Source organism: Macrobrachium nipponense, chromosome 28 (assembly GCF_015104395.2).
Source record: "Macrobrachium nipponense isolate FS-2020 chromosome 28, ASM1510439v2, whole genome shotgun sequence".
NCBI lineage: Eukaryota > Metazoa > Arthropoda > Malacostraca > Decapoda > Palaemonidae > Macrobrachium > Macrobrachium nipponense.
In genome coordinates this window covers 43,502,318-43,524,946 of record NC_087217.1, presented here as the reverse complement: position 1 = coordinate 43,524,946, position 22,629 = coordinate 43,502,318, and the positions used below count along the sequence as shown (strand labels likewise).

Sequence of the window (22,629 nt, the reverse complement as noted above, 5' to 3'; positions counted from 1 at the left end):
AGACCGAATGATTTTGTGACAGTACAGTTTGATCGTCATCAAAATTTTCAAAACCTCCAGGCTTGTTTGAACCCCTCCACTACGTCCTTATCCAAGGAGTCACTTGGGATTCATCTGAAGGATATCTCAGACTTACATATTTGATGTTTTACAACAAGAGGACTTTTACAATTAAAATTTAAAATTAAAAGTTACCTTGATTTATTTTTTATCTTTATAAATGAGAATGTTTCACCCTTCCATCATAAACAGCAAGAATAGACCCTAACTGAATCTAATATGTAATTCTGTATGCATCAAATACAAATTCCATTTCTAAAATAACCAATAGAATCTAGGACGTTTACTAGGGAGGTGAATATCCACTCATCTCATGACATACCTAACCCTTGTAAAATGTGCAACATATTATGGAATGATGAGCTGTTATCTAAAACTGAAAAATTAGCTGTTTTGTAAGTTTTCAATCTAATAAACTCCTCAACACTAGCCTTAAATCATTTTATGGATTATGTATATACTAAGTCAAGGTCAAGTGTGCATATTTATGATTAAATTATCAAACTGAATCCCTTCCATCATAAACAGCAAGAATAGACCCTAACTGAATCTAATATGTAATTCTGTATGCATCAAATACAAATTCCATTTCTAAAATAACCAATAGAATCTAGGACGTCTACTAGGGAGGTGAATCTCCACTCATCTCATGACATACCTAACCCTTGTAAAATGTGCAACATATTATGGAATGATGAGCTGTTATCTAAAACTGAAAAATTAGCTGTTTTGTAAGTTTTCAATCTAATAAACTCCTCAACACTAGCCTTAAATCATTTTATGGATTATGTATATACTAAGTCAAGGTCAAGTGCATATATTTATGATTAAATTATCAAACTGAATCCCTTTTGACATCACATTTCAAAATGTGAGCCTGAGATAACCCTCACTGTCCTAATTTGAATCTACTGCCTTGCTTGGACAACGGACTGGTAACATCAGCTTAAACAATGGTATCAATGACTACCAGACATCATGAAAAAAAAATGAAAAAAATTAGCTTCTAAACTGTCTTAACACTGCAAAAGTGAAGCGATGAATGTTATCCAGAAACTGGACGTACCAAACTTTATTAAGAAGCGAAGAATCAACCTATTTTCCCTACTTACCCACATCAGTCCAGATAACAATAAAAATTAAAATAACATTATTTGATTGGGAACAAAAATTGAAAAGTTACACATTTTTAAAAATGTGAACATTCCAGGTCAATCAAGCATTTATAACTCCCGTCAGATTTTCAAATCTCTGGTGAATTTACATGCCCATTTAATTAGCCTCCTCAAAATTAGAAGTTAACGAAAAACAAATACCACCTACTGACTTAAAACCTTTTGAAACTGCATTACCTAAATCTACAACTACAATATTTCTGTCAACTATTACTGAATGAACGATACTACCAGGCTGGATGACGCCTGAAACCTATATCAAACTTTCCTCAAGACTGCTGTTGAAACCCACAATGCTGAATTACTGAAGGATCCAGTTCTAAAATTGTGATGATGTCCATGTGCTACGAATCCATGTCTAGTATCATTATGATGTCCAAGGAGATACTATAACTTATTACATGTGGAAGTGTGTTCATTATGCAATAATGCAGTAAATGTAAAGACCCCAATGGTAAGGCCTCAAAAGTTGCTAAACCATAACATACTACATTTTTGTCAAAAAGTAAAGGTCATTAAGATAACGGAGCCGTTTACATTTTTCAGATTACATACAAAAAAAAGTTTTGAAAAAATTGGAAGTGTTCATACCTTTTCTGTGGAAAAAATAATGACAAGGTCTAAACAGTACAAAAAAAAATGTCAAATTCAAAACATATGATGCCAGCCAAAATTTTACATAATTGTTTATTTGTACCAAACTTTGTACCAGTCCACCCTTGCGACAAAAAAAAAGCAACAAACACATTCAACACCTGATTATCCAGTATTATGAGCATTTTTCTTAAATTTCTCTATTTAACCTTTTGCTCCTGGCTGTCTTAGAACGACAAAAGATAAGAAATGTACGTATATGGTTTTCAGCCAATTCCACTGCAATTAGCAAAACCCTTGGTCATCTTTCCCCAAATTTTGCTTTTCAGATGTAAAACTATCAAAGAATGACTTAAACAGTGGGCCACAGAAGACAATGTCCTAGTTCAAAGTCTATGAAAGACCAATAACAAGAAATATAGAGCTACTGCTTTTCCCTGTCAATCTAGTATCCTCATAAAGAGAACACTACAAGAATGGATGCTTCCTACCTCCTTCAAGTACATACAATATAATTTTGACCAATAAATTAATTTTTTTTTACAAAATATGCACATTTTTTATCATAATTTGAAAAACAAAAAAACAAAAATATTACTAATACACTGTGAAAGAACATTTCCAAGAAAAAAGGAAAAAATTATATTTCATTCCCATGTTCGGATTAATTCCCCTAAAACATGAAAAAATAATGGCCATCATGCCAAAGGATTTTCTTTTCTTTTTTTTATTATGACCTAAAATCATAACAAGATCCATCGTACGATCAACAAAATGACATAAAAAGAAATTTGGGATCTAGAATATTTTTCAAAAAACATCTTACAGTGCAGTGAACTACATTCATATCATACTTTCACAACTAGGCATACAGCTATATATATATATATATATATATATATATATATATATATATATTATATATATTATATATATATATATATATATATATATATATATATATATATATATATATATATATATATATGACTGAACACAATTTACAGAATCTAATTCTTTTTCTTAACTGAATACACAGTACAACAGATAACATTCTAATGGAAATTACAAGAAAACAACACACAAAGCACAATTACATCTACTACACAGTGAAATTCTTATGTTCACATTACCTGAAATTTACTTGGAAAATATGAAAATGGCATTCAATCAATACTGCATTTATGGTGTTGAATCTCAATAAGCAGTGGCATCAAACAATTTGCATCAAGTTGCTAGCATTTGATTACTTTGGTTCTCTATTATGACATGAATCGCTTGAGAATTCTTCCAACTCCCTTTACAATGACAAACAACTCACCTTGGTATCAAAATCGGCAAAGTTCGCAAAGTCTGCAAAGCCGCCGTTGTTGGAGTTGGCAGTTTTGTTGTCACCCCAGCCTCCGGCAAACGGGTCGGCCGAGTTTGGGTTTGTGTTTGCATTAGAGTTTGTGTTCAGTTTGGTGGGGTTGTTATTCGAGTTAACTTGGGGAGGGGGTGGTTTTGCAGGCCTGGTTTTCGGTGGAGCGGGTCTCGGAGGTGGCTGTTTGGACTTCTTAGGGGGAAGGGCTGGGGTAGGACTTTCAGGTCTGGGTGGAGGGCCCCCACCACCACCACCACCTGCACTGAATGGTTCGCTGCCAAACGGATCATTGGCACCCTGAGATGGGAACAAATGACCAAGTGTTACAATGAATCTGAAGACTACAGTGACTCTATGCTAAATATTCAACTTTTCAAGGCTCTACAGAAACACCCTACCTCAAGTGTCCTATCATAACCTTCTAAATAATACCACTGAATCAAGCTTCAATTGAAAGTATCCATTTGCATTTCCTATCTACCTTTTCTTCTGCTTTCCATTCTTAAAATTTACTACAAAACTTCCCATTTAAGAGAATGAATGATTGGTGTATGTACTAACTTTCACTTCAAACTTTGATTCCCTTCTTTTTCAATAACATATTCCATCCATAATTAAGCAATATGAATCAATAAACAGCCCCTAATTCATAAAAAATTATGCCCAGCTGGCTGCCAATTACCATATAATACCATTCCTATTCCCCTCCAAAAGGCATTTGATACCAACAAAATGATAACGGCAAAAATTTCAAGTCTTAACCTCATCACACAACAACAATCCAAAGCACCCTGTATAGTTCTCAACAATCTTGAAAGGCAACAGAGAGCAAAATTATGGCAATTGTTTTCTGATTCTATGCAATTAAACAATTCACATACAAAATGAAGAACTTATTGCAATTTGTGATATAATGTACTAGTTCCTGATATAAAACTACTTTGCACTTTACACTGATGGATCCAATTCCCTGTCCCAAGTAAGACTGCTGCATTTCATCAAGTCAAAAAAAATGATCTGTTTTCAAATATGAACTGTAACTCAACCATTAAAATGATCAGAAATAAAGGTTCACAGACATTTGTTACTTTCAAGGACTCTAAGTACTACCAAAACACTTCAAAACTTATTGTATAGTAAAAGCAATTATCTTGTACAAACAAGTCCTTATTACAAAACTGTATGGAACTCATGTGAATATGAGCATAATGAATATGCCAGGAATCCGGCCATGCTACCATGACTGACTTAGATCAAAGGTAGCTAATAGACCTAACAGTGAATATTTAAACATATCAAACAATCAGTCCTTCAAATATGGTAAAAATTTATGGATCAATGAACCCAATAAATTAAAAACAGATTAAACCTGTTAATGGATTGTGTCAATCTTCATACTCAAGGATGTCACTTTGAACTCATTTTATCTTAAGACTACGAACTGGCTGCACAAGTCTAACCTATGACTATCTGATGAACATTCAACAAGAATATTACTCTGTATGGAACCTATTCATGTCAATTTTGGAAACTGCAATTAAGGAACTTTAGTCACCTTTTTATTTTTTTTATTTACCCAATTATTAAATTCTTGAGTAACTGCAGGATGAATAATTATAATCCAAGTTTAATTAAAAAGAAATCCATCTGGACAGCCCATTGAAGATTAAGTATATTAAGTTGGTAAATCTGGTTAAATCACTTGTTAAGAATAAAATCTGGTATGAAACAATGTCCAACAAAATCACACAGATATGTTAAAAATTTAAAGTGGAGGTTACGGCAAAGAAGTTAGTGTTGAATTACGTAATTAAACTAATGCATAAACTGTCATATTTCCTGGCTGTACATTATACGCTGGCTACGTTTGTTGACTGGTGTCGTGGAAATATTTACTTAGGCACTCCTGTACAAACATTACATGGCATTAGACACGCAATAAAATCTTTTAAATTTCAGCATTATGAACAAATTACTGCATAACAGAGCTTTAATATGATTACAGTATTCACTTAAAAGCACTAGGTCTTAAAAATTTTACATTTTTTCAAACTAACCCATTAATCACAAACAGCCTTGCTTACATGCAACTCTCTTAATGTGACTTGTTTCATGAAAACTTGGCAATAAAGCCAAGCACTGGGGCACTTTCAACTATTCAGCACTTCTTAAGACAGAGACAAGGAGTTGGAATGGTGTGACAGCAAAATGGAAGAAGTTTAGTGGGAATGGAGATGAAGGAAAAGGCTAAAAAGTAGGTGTAGCTAGAGGCACAGCAAAATACCTTTAGTAATGCCTTCAGTGCACTGCATGAGATGCACTAATGGAGTGCAACTCTTCAGTTGCATCAACTTGTTACATCCAGAAAGACAAAGCTTCAACTGCATGCTAAGACCACTGACCAAAGTCCTCCCTTGGTCAATAACAACCATCACTAAAACTATCCCCCATTCATGGTCTTTATTCCTAAATTAAAAAAAAAAAATTAAATGTTCACCACCTCTAAGTTGGATATCTTTTAAGGTGCATGTTCTCCAGTGAATCCTGCAATATAAGTAGGAAAAAAGCCTAAATTTTCATATATATTTCAAGACAATTGTGTGCAATCAGGAAGGTTGGGAATGTGGCATTTGTTGTAAATAATGAGTTTGTATTGAAATTTTTTTCAAAGTAAAACCCATCATTTACATTACCCTGAACCACAGCTTAGGCAAGGAACAAGCTGTAGAAATGCCATGAAATGGCTTACTGGAATCAAAGATCAGATTTAAAATTCATGGCCCTGAGAAACAAAAAGGAACGCACGTGCCTAAGCAGAGACAGAGTACACCTGAAGGAATAAGATGAAACCATGAATCTGCCTATCAACCAAAGTATGTTATCAGAAAAGTCACTTCTACTATAGACTCCGACTTCTGTCTCAAAAGACATTGCATTAAGGGAAATCATGTCACCACCTCTACAAAGAAGAGTAACAATTCTGCAAGATGTCAGAGCAGCCGACAGGTCTGCTTCAACAGCTGCCTGGTTGCCCCTAGAATGAAAGATTCAAATCTGGTTTCCATGAGATAAACTAGACTGAGGTTGATAAAAATGATCCCCTATTAGAAATACCTGACAATGAATCGGTTAAAAAGCAATAAGAGAAGATTTAAAAGATACACAATTATTAAGGGGGTCCCAGTGTTGTACTAAGCAAGCCAACCCCATCATCAAAACTTTTTGGCAAACTAGATATTAATAAAAGAATGAAAATAACAGGATGCAGATAAATTGAATGTAGAATTTAGGCCAAAGGCCAAGCAATGGGGAACTATGATGTCACTCAGCGCTAAAACAGAAATTGACAGTAAAAGGTTTGAAAGGTGAACACGAGTAAAATCTCACAGTGGCACTATGAATCAATTGATAAGAGGGTGGAAAGTCAAATGAAAGAAAGAGAATATAAAAGGAGGCGCAGTAAAAGAAATGAAAGGGGTTGCAGCTTAAGGCCAAAGGCACGCTGCAAAGAAACTCAAGTAATGTCTACAGTGCACTGCACAGGGTGCACTGACAGCATTAACTTCCCCTAGGGGTAGCATGAGGACAAAGTGCAAAAGACTACATTAGAAGAGTGAGAAATGAAGTGAAAAACTCAGTCCTTCAACACTTTCCAAAAGCTGCAGGAAAACTATCAACAAAATCTACTTCTGGGAATGAAAGAAAGGACCTGAGAGTACATTACATTACCCATCCACTGCTGTTCTTTTTCTTTTCTTTCAGAAACATTTTTGTCTACAAACATTTCCTAACAAACAAAATGGATATTTTAAATAATGGGTTTGCCATGAAATAAACTTTGATTACCAACACAGTAATTCTGCAAATGACTGACATGAGAAAATACATCATATGACTCCATAATAATCCTGTGAGCAAGAAACTGTTATGGAAAAGAATGGAAACTATTATGAATAACCAACAACAATACTTTTAGGGTCCAATTCTGCCATTCCTATTTCCATAATGATCAGATGAACTTGGTTACAGAAATGCTTTTTCCCCCATAAATTGTCCCCTCTGAAGATATAGACTTTCCCCAAGATACAGACTTTCACAATTCAAACCTCCAATATTCAATGTTGTCCAAGTGATCCTCACTCACCTTTGTCTGTGCAGCAAAGGCATCACCTCCAAATGGATCTCCTGAAGGAGGTGGATTACTCGTTGGATTGGGTGCGTTTTGATCCCAAGAACCAAAGACGTCAACCTGGATGCAAGAGGAAAATGCAAGACCTCACTTCAATAAGAACATTTTATTTTTTTAGAAAGAATTCACCTAATTAAGTACATATTTTATACAACATGCCTTCACAAATAAGGAAAGCTTTTTTTTTATAGAAGACTTCACTTAAATAAGTATTATTTTATATAAGTGTGACCCCACTTAAATTTGGAAAGTATCTGTTCTGTTCAATGGCATGACCTCACTTGAATATGAAAAGTATTTATGTAGAAAGACCTCACTCAAAAAGGAAACATTTTTTTATGTAAAAGATATCACTTAAATATAGTTAAGTATTTTTTCAATAAGAAAATTATTATTTCATGTAGCAAGATTTCAATTTAATATAAAAAGTACTTTTTCATATAGCTAAATCTCACTTAGCCCTCTTATGCCGGAGCGGTAAATAAAAAATTGTCTCCCGTGTGCCGGAGGGGTTTCGGAGTGAGCGCTGAAGCGGAAAAAATATTTTTTTCAAAAAATCACACCGCGCATAGTTTTCAAGATTAAGAGTTCATTTTTGGCTCCTTTTTTTGTCATTGCCTGAAGTTTAGTATGCAACCATCAGAAATGAAAAAAAATTATCATTATCATATATAAATAATGCGATATATGATAGCGCAAAAACGAAATTTCATATATAATTGTATTCAAATCACGCTGTGCACAACACGGTTAAAGGTAACAAGTTACTTTTTTTTTCTTTCGTAATGTACACTAAATGCGATCATTTTGGTATATAAACATATTTGTAAAACGATAAAATGCAACACAGAGAAAATATTATCACAAAATAAATGCATGAATTCGTAAACGCGCGGACGAAAACAAATATTTTTTTTCAAAAATTCACCATTAAATCTAAAATTGTCCTAGAGACTTCCAATTCTTTCTTTCCAAAATGAAGACAAATGATTGAATATTACTATACTGTAAGAGTATTAGCTTAAAATTGCAGTTTTCGACCATATCTGACGAGTTAAAGTTGACCGAATGTCAAATTTTTTTATTTATATATTTTTTATATGCAATTATTTCAGAAATAAGAAAAGCTACAACCTTCAAATATTTTTAGTTTTATTCTACATGAAATTGTGCACATTTTCATATATAAAACTCTATGAAATGCCTAATATGAAACTGAGCAAATATTCCGAGAATGGGACGTACGTATTTCGGAGATTTGTGGCGGAGAATCCACGCGCGGAGGGAAGGAAAGATTTTTTTTAAAATTCACCATAAATCTAAATATTTTGCTAGAGACTTCGAATTTGTTTCAAGATGAAGATAAATGACTGAATATTACTAGACTGTAAGAGTTTTAGCTTACAATTGTGTTTTTTGACCATTTTGGTAGAGTCAAAGTTGACCGAACGTGGTTTTTCTATTTATCGTGATTTATATGCAAATATTTCAAAAATGAGAAAAGCTACAACCTTCAATTATTTTTTATTGTATTCTACATGAAATTGCGCACATTTTCATATATAAAACTTCATGTAACGGCTAATTTAAAATGGTGCAAACATTACCACAATCGCACGTATGATTTTTTTGGAAGAGTTACCGAGCGGACGTAAAGAAAATTTTATTTTTTTCATAAATTCACCATAAATCGAAATATTGTGCTAGAGACTTCCAATTTGTCGGAAAATTAAGGTAAATGCGTGAATATTACTAGAATATAAGCATTTTAGCTTACAATTGCGTTTTTCGACCATTTCGGTAGTCAAAGTTGACCGAAGGTTGAAATTTTGGCAATTATCGATATTTATATGAAAATATCTCAAAACTGATAAAAGCTACAACCATGGGTTGTTTTTAGTTATATTGTGCATGAAATTGCGCACATTTACATATATAAAACTTTATATAACGGCTAATTTTAAAATGGTGCAAACATTACCACAATCGCATGTATGATTTTTTTTCGGAAGAGTTACCGCGCGGACGTAAGGAAAACGTTTTTTCATAAATAGAAATATTGTGCTAGAGACTTCCAATTAGTTGCAAAATTAAGGTAAATGATTGAATATTACTAGATTATAAGCGTTTTAGCTTACAATTGCGTTTTTCGACCATTTCGGTAGAGTCAAAGTTGACCGAAGGTTGAAATTTTGGCAATTATCGTTATTTATATAAAAATATCTCAAAACTGATAAAAGCTAATCATGAGTATTTTATTGTTGTATTCTACATAAAAATGCGCACATTTTCATATATAATACTTCATGTAACGGCTAATTTACAATGGTACAAAAATTATGTCAAAGTGACGAAATAATTTCCGAGATGTGTCACAGATACTTTTTAGTGCGGCAAGAAAGAAATTCGCGCTTGCGCGCCTGCGTAACGATTGTAAACAAAACAACACCTTGATCCGTGAACTCCCAGCATCCCCCAAGGCGCGTGATTCAAAAGTTTTAGGCTGGTAGGCCTATAAGTATTTTTCAGCGAATTTTAAAAAAACTTTTGTAAGTCGACGTAAAATACGTCCAGTCGGCACACGGGAGACAAAAAATGTCAACGTAAAATACGTCCAGTCGGCGTAAGAGGGTTAAGTCAGACAATTACAGGAAAAATATTTTTATGTAACAAGACCTCACTTAAGACAAGTATTTTTTATATTGCTATAACTAGCTTAAGTAGGAAAAGTATTTTTTTAATAGCAAGACCTCATATAAATAAGATGAGTATATTTTTATGTAGCAATACATCACTTCATCTTATTTCTGCAGCAAGGCTTCAGTTAAATAAGAAAAGTATTGTTTTATACAAATTAAAACTTAAAACCTAATCCAGTATACATGAACATTCAAAAATAAAAAAAATCTACTATTACTGCAAGTGTTTACCCTCTTCCACAACATGGTCCTCGTCACGCTACATATTATTAATCTAAATACAGTGCCATTAAGGATTATCTAACATTTGTGTAATCCTTAATTATACTACTACTCACATTATTCTGCTGATTGCCAAATGCCGCAGCAAACGGATCGTGACCCCCAACGAACGAAGTATCTTTGGCTTTGGGAGTATCTGAAAATGAGAAAAAAAAAAATATTAACCAGTCCCATAACTGTAATAAAAATAAATCATAGTTCTATGAAGAATATTTACCTTAAGTTACAAATTTGTAATGTACAAATTCCACTATCTTTAGCTAGTGAAAATATTTTGCTCAGAAGAAAGAAAATATAGTTACTCGTGACTTCTTGCGCTGGTAATCCGTTCTCCTGTGGAAGAGAAGGTTCTGGAACTGTTTCCTGTGAAAGAAAGAAGGCTTTAGCGGACATTTAGGTTCTATGATAAGCATAACTTGTCAAGATAGACTGAATCTAAAACCCTCTGAGATTACCAAATACTACAGTGACAAAAATCTAAGACTTTAACATCTAAATACTACAATGACAAAAATTGAAGACTTTCATACCTGACAAATATTACAATGACAATCTTCAGACTTAAGCCAAAGGAAAGTTCCTTCATAGGGTTTCTCTCTTATTTCATAAGGTGGTCTAGTTTTGCCAGACAGGACCTTTCTATTCAAATTAAGTCCACATTTTGTCACCAGCGTAATCAAAGTCATAACCATTTACAAAGGCATTAATCATCTTTTACAAATAATTTTTGATTGGGAACAATATACTTGCAACAATCAAACAAATAAAAGACCTGACAAAAATAAGCTAAACTCATGGAAAACAAAATGAAATTTTTTTTTTATCAATTTGTATTTTTCACAGCTAACAAACATGAGGTCTATATCCTATTGTTAAGACCGAAGGTTTGTTCAGCATATGAACGAAGAACAATGTACACACACCCTACATACTTACAAACAAGGTACATTCCGGATGGCCATTGTATGTTGAATTCTTTGTAAGTTGGTTACTGTACTCTTCATGCCTATTTACATATAATAATGATATAAAGTACACACAGTACAGTACAGCAAAGGGAAGTGCTCTAAACACAATTTTAATTTGCAATCGCATTCATTTGTATCTCTGAATGTTTGTAAGTTGAATGTTCATAAGCAGGGTTGTGTCTGTATCTGAAGCTCATTATTACCTTGGGACTGGTGGTTGGCGAACCAATCTGGAGGTAAGAAGGATCTGAGAAGGTAGGTGTTACTTCTCTGAGAGAGGACTCGGACAATGAGGATGCATCTCCAGACGAAATGGCCGAGTCATACGATATTAATACTTCAGTCATATGCCTTTCCTGATCTTGCAATTCAGTTATTTTTATCTTCACCTGCAAAAATGGATGATCCTTATTATCCAATGAAAAAAATGGTTTAGCAGATTTAAAAAAAAAACCTATAAAATGAAAAGGTCACATTCATGACACAAATAAATTGCAGAAGACATGGAATTAGCCCATTACTCTCTCAAAAAAGAAAAATATATCACAAGCAGAGATTTTACATGCTAACAATAAAATGGCTACCCAAAAGAATGATACAGCTGAGCATTTGTGTGTCATCAGATAACAAAACTCTAATAAAGTATTAGTACTTATTCATTAAGACTGTATGAAAGGTACTAAATTACCATTTCCTGAATGAAAAAGGATATTCAACTGATAACTCGAACAATGTAGTATCAAGAACTATAAGGTGGATGCAAATTAACTAAATTCAGTGGAAAAAGTCTACAATTACTTTTCTAGAAAAAAAAAAAATTAATGACTGCTAACAATTGCTTCTGTTTGACAGTTCATGAATATATTAATCAAAAGTTGTGCTTCCTTAACATTCTGCCTTCCACACACTGGACCCTTGGCACTAATCATTACATACACAAACAATTCTGTTTTTGCTGCAAAATCCTTTTGTAATTGAGAGTATTCATATTAAAAAAAAAAAATGGATTTGAGGTCTTAAAGATTTAATTCAATTTCTAAATTTATACATCGCTTATTTTGTCTTCACAAAATTTCCCTATGCTCTGTAGTTTCCTAGACCAACACAGATACAAAATCCCAACCCTTCATCTTCCTCTACCTGTGATATGTGGAGCTGCGTTTCCTGTTGAGTTATGCCCAGCTGATCAATCCTCTTTTTCATGGATGAGACAGATTCTTCTAGTTCACTCTCCTGATTTTTCAAGTCAGTGAGTTCTTTCCTCTTGGACATGACTTCATCTTCCTGAGCTTTTAAGCTTGTTTCTTGTTCCTCCACTTGACCACGCAACTTGGCCACCTGTAGATATGAAAATGAACAGATTAATGCCTCAGTTCAAACCTCAGTTTCAAAACTGTGTTGGCATTTAGTAAAATGTGATGACAGAAATGTCACAATTATCTACTTTTCCAAATGCTTGTCATTTTTGGTTCAATGTGATCCCAATTCAACAACACACCAATGATGTAGATAAAGCATACACAATTTAGGACAGAAGGCCAAGCGCTAGGACCAGTGAGGTCATTATGCACTGAAAGAGAAATTAAATTGACAATATGAAGTTTGAAAGATGTAACAGGAGGAAAACTTTGCAGTTGTATATGTATATAACGAATGTTAGAACAGGCTGGAAAGTATGCTAGAAGATAAAATATGAATGGAAGTACAGTAAAAGGAATGAAAAGGGTTGCAGCTGGGGGGCTGAAGGGACACTGCAAAGAACCTAAAGTAATGCCTACAGCGCACTATGTGAGGTGCACTAACGGCAATACCCCCAACAGAACTACAGATGTATTGAGCTTTTATGAGAGCTCAACTTCAGTCATCACATGTCTTCACTACATCTTAATTGGCTTTATACATAAACTAATAGTAATGGACCACAGTTCCTGGTGAAGGGAGGAGGAGAGATTTATGCTGATATTTACAATTCCTTCCTTATCAACCACACTGCCTGGTTTTAAACCTCAAATAGAATACAGGTGGTAAAAAAAGAATGCACAAGATATAAAAAATGGAGCAGATGCCAAGTAGGGTACAGGGGTACAAGTGAGAAATCCTAACCTTTTCTAGAATGCTATGTCCTGACCTAACCAGACTTCACCTTCATAACTTAATTAAGGGTGCCATGCTGCTATCTGGCCAGGGGGGCTTCACCCTGAAGTAACACTGAATATCCCTGTCTCTCTACTCTGCATACTGCCCAAAAATTTTACCTAAAAACACCATATTCTAGAATAATTTGCATGTTTCCTAACATACAAACATACGTTTTCATATCCTCCTACATAAAAGGCAATGATCTGTATTAGTAGGAAAAATACCAAATTTAAAAAAAAATTTGCAATTTTCCTAGGTATAAAATACCAAAGCCTTTTATATAGGAGTACTTCTACAAAAACAAATAACGGCGTTGATTTTGTATTGCTGTATTTATTATAGCTACGCAATAAATTATAATAATAAACAATATAAGTAAATCTCTATTACAATAAAAAACATACATAATTCTATTAACCCTTAATCGCCCAGCAGGTATTTCTGAAAGTGTCTCCCGTATGACAGCGGCGTTCGTGAGTGAGGGCCGAAGCAGAAAAAAAGTTTTTTCCAAAAAATCACAGCACGCTTAATTTTCAAGATTAAGAGTTCATTTTCGACTCCTGTTTTTGCCATTGCCTGAAGTTTAGTATGTAACCATCAGAAATGAAAAAAAATATTATCATATATAAATATTGGAATCTATGACAGCGCAAAAAAAATTTCATATATAATTGTATACAAATCGTGCTGTGAGCAAAACGGTTAAAGCTAATGAGTTAATTATTTTTTAGTTGCATTGTACACTAAATTGCGATTATTTTGGTATATATCAAATGGTAAAACAATCAAAGCAACACAGAGAAAATATTATCACAATATGATGCATGAATTCGTAACGTGCGGACGTAAAAAAAAAAGTTTATAAAAAATTCACCATAAATCGAAATATTGTGCTAGAGACTTCCAATTTGTTGTAAAATGAAGGTAATTGATTGAAGATTACTAGACTGTTGAAGATTACTAGACTGTAAATGTTGTAGCTTACAATGGCAGTTTTTGACCGTTTCAGTCGATTTAAAATTGACCGTAGGTAGAATTTTTTCTATTTATCGTTATTTATATGAAAATATTTCAAAACTGATAAAAGCTACAACCATGGTTTTTTTTGCTGGATTCTACATGAAATTGTGCACATTTTCATATATAAAACTTTATGTAACGGCTAATATAAAATGGTGCAAACATTACGACAATCGGACAAAAAAATTTATGATTTTTTCGGAAGAGTTACCACGCGGACATAAGGAAAAAGATTTGTTCATAAATTCACCATAAATCATAATATTGTGCTAAAGACTTCCAATTTGTTGCAAAATAAGGTAAATGATTGAATATTACTAGAATGTAATAGTTTTAGCTTACAATTGCGTTTTTTTACCATTTCGGTCGAGTCAGAGTTGACCGAAGGTTGAAATTTTGGCACTTATTGTTATTTATATGAAAATATTTCAAAACTGATAAAAGCTACAACCATGATGTTTTTAGTTGTATTCTACATGAAATTGCACACATTTTCATATATAAAACTTTATGTAACGGCTAATATAAAACTGTGCAAACATTACAACATTCAGACGAAAAAATTTCTGCTTTTTTCGGAAGTTACCGCGGGACATAAGGAAAAAGTTTTTGTTCATAAATTCACCATAAATCGAAATATTGTGCTAGAGACTTCCAATTTGTTGCAAAATAAAGGTAAATGATTGAATATTACTAGAATGTAAGAGTTTTAGCTTACAATTGCGTTTTTCGACCATTTCGGTCGAGTCAAATTTGACCGAAGGTGTAAATTTTGGAACATCGTTATTTACATGAAAATATTTGAAAACTGATAAAAGGTACAACCATGGATTGCTTTTTGTTGTATTCTACATGAAATTGCGCACATTTCCATATATAAAACTTTATGTAACGGCTAATATAAAACGGTGCAAACATTACGACAATTGGATGAAAAAATTTCTGTTTTTCGGAAGAGTTACCGTGCGGACATAAGGAAAAAGTATTTTTTCATAAATTCACCATAAATTGAAATATTGTGCTAAAGACTTCCAATTTGTTGTAAAATGAAGGTAAATGATTGAATATTACTAGAATATATGAGGATTAGCTTAAAATTGTGTTTTTCGACTATTTCGGTAGAGTCAAAGTCGACCGAAGGTTGAAATTTTGGCACTTATCATTATTTATGTGAAAATATTTCAAAACTGATAACAGCTACAACCATGGGATGTTTTTAATTGTATTCTACATGAAATTGCGCGCATTTTCATATATAAAACTCTATGTAACGGCTAATGGTGCCAAAATTATGTCAAAGTGACGAAGTAATTTCTGAGATGGGTCACTGATGCTTTTTATTGCGAAAAGAAAGAAATTCGCGCTTGGGTAACGATTGTAAACAAAACAACAGCTTGATCCGTGAACTCCCAGCATCCCTCAAGGTGTGTGATTCAAAAGTTTTCGCCATGTAGGCCTATAACTATTTTTCCGCAAATTTTTAAAAAACTTTTTTGCGGCAACGTTTCGTACGTCAATTCGGCACTCAACAGACAATTTTCGTCGACGTTTAATACGTCCAATCAGCGTTTAAAGGTTAATACAATACAACCTCCAGGGAAGAAACGACTGACTGTAAAAAGCTGGGAATCCCTGTATTGATACTGAACACAATCTTAGCCTTAAAATATAACTAAATTAAGTTAGTAGTAGAATTTAAGCTATGGATTTTACATATTTTCATTAACTGTTATCAGAGCAATAGTGCTTTGACCGAGTTTTTAACTCAACACTAGGAGCTAGATCAGTTTCAATAGCATCTGTCTGTGTCTTACACCATACTGTAGGATACCAAATAACTTGTTAATTCAATTTTAAATGGTCATTGGAAATTGCACACAAACTAACAATTCAAAAGAAATATGACTGACAAGTCTCTATAGAGGGCAAAACCAAAACATTGGAGAGAGGAGAGAGAGAGAGAGAGAGAGAGAGAGAGAGAGAGAGAGAGAGAGAGAGAGAAAGGGAAACCAAATTAATAACTATTCGATGTAACACTTAAATCACACTTTTAACTACTTACACCACTTCAACAGATCTCTCAAAGTTACATCATGAGTTACAACTCAAACCTCCTCTAAAGTTCTAGGCCATTTTCATCACAATGCTGTCAGACAAATGAAAATGTAAACTATACAAAGCCAAAATGACAAGAGGAGGGGTAAGGGTAATATCACCATAGCAAAACTATTTAAGAAAGAAGTTACTAGGATGGGGGGGGGAGGTATAACCCATTCAAGGGTGCTTATTATTAAATGTAAAACATTATGAATGGAGTGTTTACAAGAATTCTGAAATTAAAATGGCCTGATAAGAATTACGGAAAAGGGGCAGGAAATTAGTTACATGTATGTTGATCATAAAACTGGTGCCTATCCATAAGTGCACAATGATCATCATGTTCAGCATAAAAAATTATGCTAAATTATATACACTATCAACAACTCTGTACAACTCACCAAGTCACCCACCTTACTTATAATTCAACAAAAAATATATAGATAGTATATAATAATCCTACACCCAAAAAGTGCAAGCATGCATCAGAATTAGCCATATGGAAAATACTTCTTTTTGTGTAAAACAAAAATAAATTTTCAGAGAAGAAACTGAGAATAAAACAGTCAAGAAACATAAGTGAGAACTACCATGGACAAATCCTTTAACCTCCACAAAAATCAATAAAATGCTACTATCACTGATAGTCTGATTACGGTACTATTTGGCTCAATGATCTCTACATGTCCAAATTTACTGATTGCAGTCAAGTATCAACTTGCGCTTCTGTTTTACGGCTGAGAAAGTGATGGCCAGGTCTGGCAAAAAAAAAAAAATAATAATAATAATAAAGGCAGCCCTACCAGGAGCATGAGGGTTCATGGATTTATCAAACAAAAACCAAATTTACCTCTTAATAAAGTAGTAATATGTTCTGGAAAGTCGAGGAAGTTGTAAAAACCGACATCTGAGGAATAAACTGCTCAGAGAAACAACCAAGGAGGCAGAGACTCAACCAAGGAGGTTGGTCCTACAGCGTCTACAGGACTTGGAAGACTGGTGTGAACAATAAAGACATGAATGTCAGTGGCAAAAAAAACAGCAGAAGCCTTACTTCTTACACAAAATTAAAGACATGGGACATAAGAACTGGGTCATCTTAAATGGAAGCATTTGATTGAGTTTATCAAGAACAATGGTTTGAAAAGCTTCCCCAAAGAGTACAATAAGGTACTCTGTATAAGGAGAGATACCATGTTGAGAGGATGAAAATATGGCACCTAAATACACTTGAAACAGCTTTTTTAGAAACAATCTAGGCTACAGCCATAATGTCATACTTCCAAGTAAACTATCATTTACCAGGACCAAGCTGGTAACAGACCAAACAAAATGAGGTGGAACGAACTGGCCTCAAACATTAAAGACCAACTTCTTCTGTCCCATTCAGATGCCATTCAAAATGGAGATGTGGATGATTTCTGAAAGAGTAGAATCACCTGCACACAAATAGTACGGGAAGAGAAGACTCGAAGTTGGTCACAAGTAGAATGGAAACAACATTGGAAGGAGAGCACACCCATGAGGAACGTGAATAGAGATAATGAAAAGGGAAGATGTAGTAACGTTCTCTACTACAGAAATTTCCATTGGATCCTCTACAAGAATCAGTGCACATATTTCTGCATTTACTGTCCCTATCCTAATGGCACACAAGAAGAAAATGTTTTCAATATGGCTCATTTGCAAGTCAAATTACATGCAAAAAAAAAATACTGTCAAGCAGGTAACTCTCTTGAGTGTCATTACCTCCTCCTGTTCCGCCTCAATCATCGAATCGAGGTCACTGCGTTCTTCTTCAAGTTTTTTTTTCTGTAATATTAACACAACAAAAGTAAGGTATATCCAGCAAGCACTTCAACTAGCAATTGAGGTTGCAGAAAGAATGTAATCTTCAAAATAAATATAACAAAAATAACTATTGGTGCTCGGGTTTCCCGGTACTGAAAGGGGACATTACATATTCAACTGAAAAGTGCATACAATAGCATTACAATAGTTGGTTGATGGGGTTATTACAGTTAACAAGCTCTACATATAGTACAGAATTTTAAGATTTATCTTTATTCTTACAATCTTGAATGTTGTAATCCCACATATCTGCATGGTAAGTTTAGAGCAAAATAAAACTTTAAATACATTGTTATTTCCACAGCATTTTCTATTTTTCAGGTGCCTGAACAGAAAAAAAACACCTTCCAGAAACATATTCTCTGCTCTGTGACAGTTAAATTAGCATCACGCACATGCCACTACTTTACTGTACATCTAATAAAAAATGTGAGAGATGATAAATCACATAAAATCATACAATACTTTCTGTATAACGCCATCAACCACCTTGCCTAATTGGACTATGTCCAGTGCTTGCACAGACCTACTTTAGGCTGTTCTGATACACTTGGGGAGGCATGAACCTTGTACAAGGACATCACAGGTCAAATGTGCACTATGTAAAATGAACCATGCATGTATAATTCAAACAATATTCATATAATACATAAATGCTTCGCTAAAAATGAAAGTTTGAGAAAAATGTGGAAGACATAATGATAATCATAAAACCAAAGGCATTTTATAGTGAACCTTAGTAAACAATATTTTTACTTAATTCCCCTTATTATCAATGAATTCTCCAAACAATTAAAGCAATGTCTTGAAATATTCCAGTATGGCTCCAAACTGTTAAGTCATTAGTTTTTTTTTTTTTATGAATCTTAAGCATTAGGGACTAGACTTTGTATACATAAACACCATACTTCTTTTCATGAAATCATAAAATGACCAGTTCTTTTCCAAGAATTTAAACGATAAAGACACCATTGAGTTTTAAGTTTCAAGTTTTATGTTGGAATATGTATTAGTAAAAGTTTTTATTAACTTAATAACCAACTATTTACTTACTGCTTGATTCCCAAAGTATAAAATCTATGCAACACTTCAGAGAAATGAACATGAAAATGGAAAACATCATTCATTTGATTTGTAACTTCTGCATCATAATTCCAAACTAAAAGCTGACTACCTGTATACCTCTATCATTTTATATCAAAATAAAATACATAAGGAACTCAGAAAATAATTATTACAAAATCAGGGTGCTAAGTAGCAATAAGGTGAAAATGGCCCCAAAAAAAAGCATTTAATAAAAAAAATAATTAAAATATATCAACTTCGTATCATGATAAATGTATGTACACTTCTGGTGCTCTAAAACTATTACACTAAATGAAAATAATTATGACAAGGCTTCATAACTTTTAAGACTCCAGGCTGTAAAGACGGAAAATGTTCTTCTACCACATTACCTGATTACCGAGGTCGTCTAAACGTTGTTGGGCTGCTCCTTTCTGGTGTTCCAGTTGTCTCAGGGTGGACGTTAAAGTATCAAGTTCAGTCTGAAAAGTGGAAAAAGAAATTGCTCTTCAAACATGAACAGAATAACCTGTCTTGTGAAATTAAAAGTACAGGCAGTACCCGGGTTATGACAGGTTCAGCTTACGACGTTCCGAGGTTAAGGCACTTTTCAATTATATTCATCAGAAATTATTTCCAGGGTTATGACACATGTTCCAGGGTTACGATGCTTACAACACTGATCTGGCAGAAGAAACATGACACCAAAAATGCAAAATAATCAAAATTTGAATTTTTTTAAATGAAAAATGCAATAAGAATGCAGTTTACATAGTTTTGAATGCACCCAAAGTATTAAAAGTAAGGTTTTCTTAGGATTTTTGACGATGTTCTGGCTTACGAAGATTTTCGGGTTACAACGCGTCTCAAGAACGGAACCCCTGTCGTAACCCGGGGACTGCCTGTCTCAGGTACAGTCTGAAACGTGCCAGGAAAAAAAAAAAAAAAAAACTTACAAAATTATGAGAATTAGCATGTCTTCTTCCATCGCATATGTCCCTGACTGCCTAAATTTTCAACTAATACCATCAAAAGCAGAAAATTACTTAAAAGGTTAAAAGTGAAAAGCATTTGTGATGCAATGGATATTGCTTCAATATTTACATACCCAATCAATTCATTTTACATCACTGTTTAGGCTTAACTTAAAAAACCCTCTTAAGTGCAACTCTTAACTGATCTTCTTAAAGTTAATCTTACTAATTCTCGTGAACAAAACCTGGCTAAACAAAGCTACTGAAACAAGTACAGGCAGTTTCCAGTTATCGGAGATCTGCTTTTGCTTATTTAGCGAAAACAACTGAATTTTCGGCACCTGCCCCGTGGTTAACAGCAGCGCATATGACCGAGGATCGGCGCTACTATCATAGATTTTCGATTTTCATCAGGCTGTCAGAAATGGAACAATTGCCCCCTCGCCCCCTACTAACTGGGGACTGCCAGTATGTTCAACAAGATATTCCCTAAACGAAGATTCACTTTTGTGCTCAATGCAAATGTAAACAAGAAAAATCTAATACTAGTTTACACAGGGCCTCAGCAAAGTATTCCTTTGCTTGTATGTGAAATTATCCATGTAAAATTATCCCTACGTAAATGCAACCAGTATATAGTCTTAACCAAAATAGGTTAGGACCACTGAAATGTATTTGTGAATTCAACTGACAATTTTAGCCTGTTGTTCATTGTCTTCTACACCTCCGTATCACATGACATTACTGTACTCTGTCACTTATTTTGAAATATACTTTACACTCAAGTTACTGCAATGGCTTTTTAAGAGATTTTGAAATTGTAAACTAAAATAAAATAAAAATTGTAAAAGCAGAAAACACTCGTTCAGAGTGGAATGGAATACAAGCAGCCCTTGGTTCCGAACGCCGCCATTAACCAAAACTCAGTGATTTATGGTGCTTATGGCAGCAAGTTTCAGTTAATGGAGCCTCTGTTGGGTATGTTACAGCGCCATATCTATTATCTGCACCTTACGGCACTGATAACCAAAACTCAGCCATTATGACACCATAAATTACCAATTTTATGGCGCTAGTCAAGCACCATAAAACCGGATTGCCATTAACCAAGTCCGCTGATAATCGGGGACTGCCTGTATAAAACTTTGGCCAAAGGCCAGGAGCTGGGACCTATGAGGTCATTTAGCACTGAAAGGGAAATTGAGAGTAAAAAGGTAAACCTCATAACTGCACAATGAAACAATTGTTAGGAGAGGGTTAGGGAAAGTAAGATGGAAGGCAGATAATATGAAGGTACACGACAAAGAACCTCACATAATGCCTACCATGCACCGCGGGTGCATTGATGGTGCTAACCATCCCCAACAGGGACTTGTTCAGATTGAAACTCACCTGCAAGTTTTGCAGTTCGTTGTTCTTCAGCCGAATGCTGGCTTCTTTCTGCTGGATTTCAGCTTCCAGCTTCAGCTTGTCTGAATTGAGAGTTTCTATTTCCTCGGCTACTAACTGCAGCTCAGGGTTACTGTACTGAGGTTTAGCTGGAACCACCTGCAGATAAGGTAAATCCAAGTCATTCTCAATAAGTCTAACCAGTACCTGTCATCAGCACAAGTTATATTAGCCATACATGAAAACAGATTGCTTAAACATACAATATCTGGTACCATCAATTACTGGTGCTCAATAGCAGCAGTTATCTCATTCAATATTATTGGGGAAAATGATGAATGTTAATGCATCAAAAAATGTGATATAATGTACCCTCAAAGCAACTACAAAGTGCAAGGCAGTACATTTCACGAACAATCCATATATATGAAAAAAATGTCTCAATCGCATACGAAACAATTAAAGATACAATACTATTAAAAAATGGAACTTCAGACCCTAATCAATAATATGCAACCGAAGGTGGAAAAAGGTTATAATGTAAAATACAGTACGTAAATCTACAATTGCTAAAGAGAATATTTTGATGCAGTTATAATGAAAAATTCTTTTAACAAAACATGGCCAATTTTTCACACAAACCCATCAGTCATTTGCACCCCACACTTGCGGTCTTACAAATGTCCCAGGCACTGCAGGCTTTAGAATAGAATCTAAAATTCAGGCCAAAGGCCAAGGGCTGGAACCTATGAGGTTATTCAGCA

General features: G+C 34.1%; 1 protein-coding gene and 1 long non-coding RNA gene across 2 annotated transcripts in view; one reads left to right on the top strand and one right to left on the bottom strand.

The window, feature by feature from the left end:
- LOC135201693 (epidermal growth factor receptor substrate 15-like 1) overlaps positions 1 to 22,629 on the bottom strand; it is an 81,737-nt gene that overhangs the window by 12,460 nt on the left and 46,648 nt on the right. The window contains 9 exon segments of the mRNA XM_064230842.1: positions 3,151 to 3,489; positions 7,337 to 7,441; positions 10,419 to 10,498; positions 10,665 to 10,725; positions 11,534 to 11,719; positions 12,471 to 12,668; positions 18,336 to 18,398; positions 19,895 to 19,984; positions 21,869 to 22,024. Of these exon segments, the coding sequence (XP_064086912.1) occupies positions 3,151 to 3,489; positions 7,337 to 7,441; positions 10,419 to 10,498; positions 10,665 to 10,725; positions 11,534 to 11,719; positions 12,471 to 12,668; positions 18,336 to 18,398; positions 19,895 to 19,984; positions 21,869 to 22,024 (1,278 nt within the window).
- The window catches only part of LOC135201694 (uncharacterized), a 170,338-nt gene that overhangs the window by 143,291 nt on the left and 4,418 nt on the right, over positions 1 to 22,629 (top strand). The gene's annotated exons all lie outside the window — the stretch shown is intronic.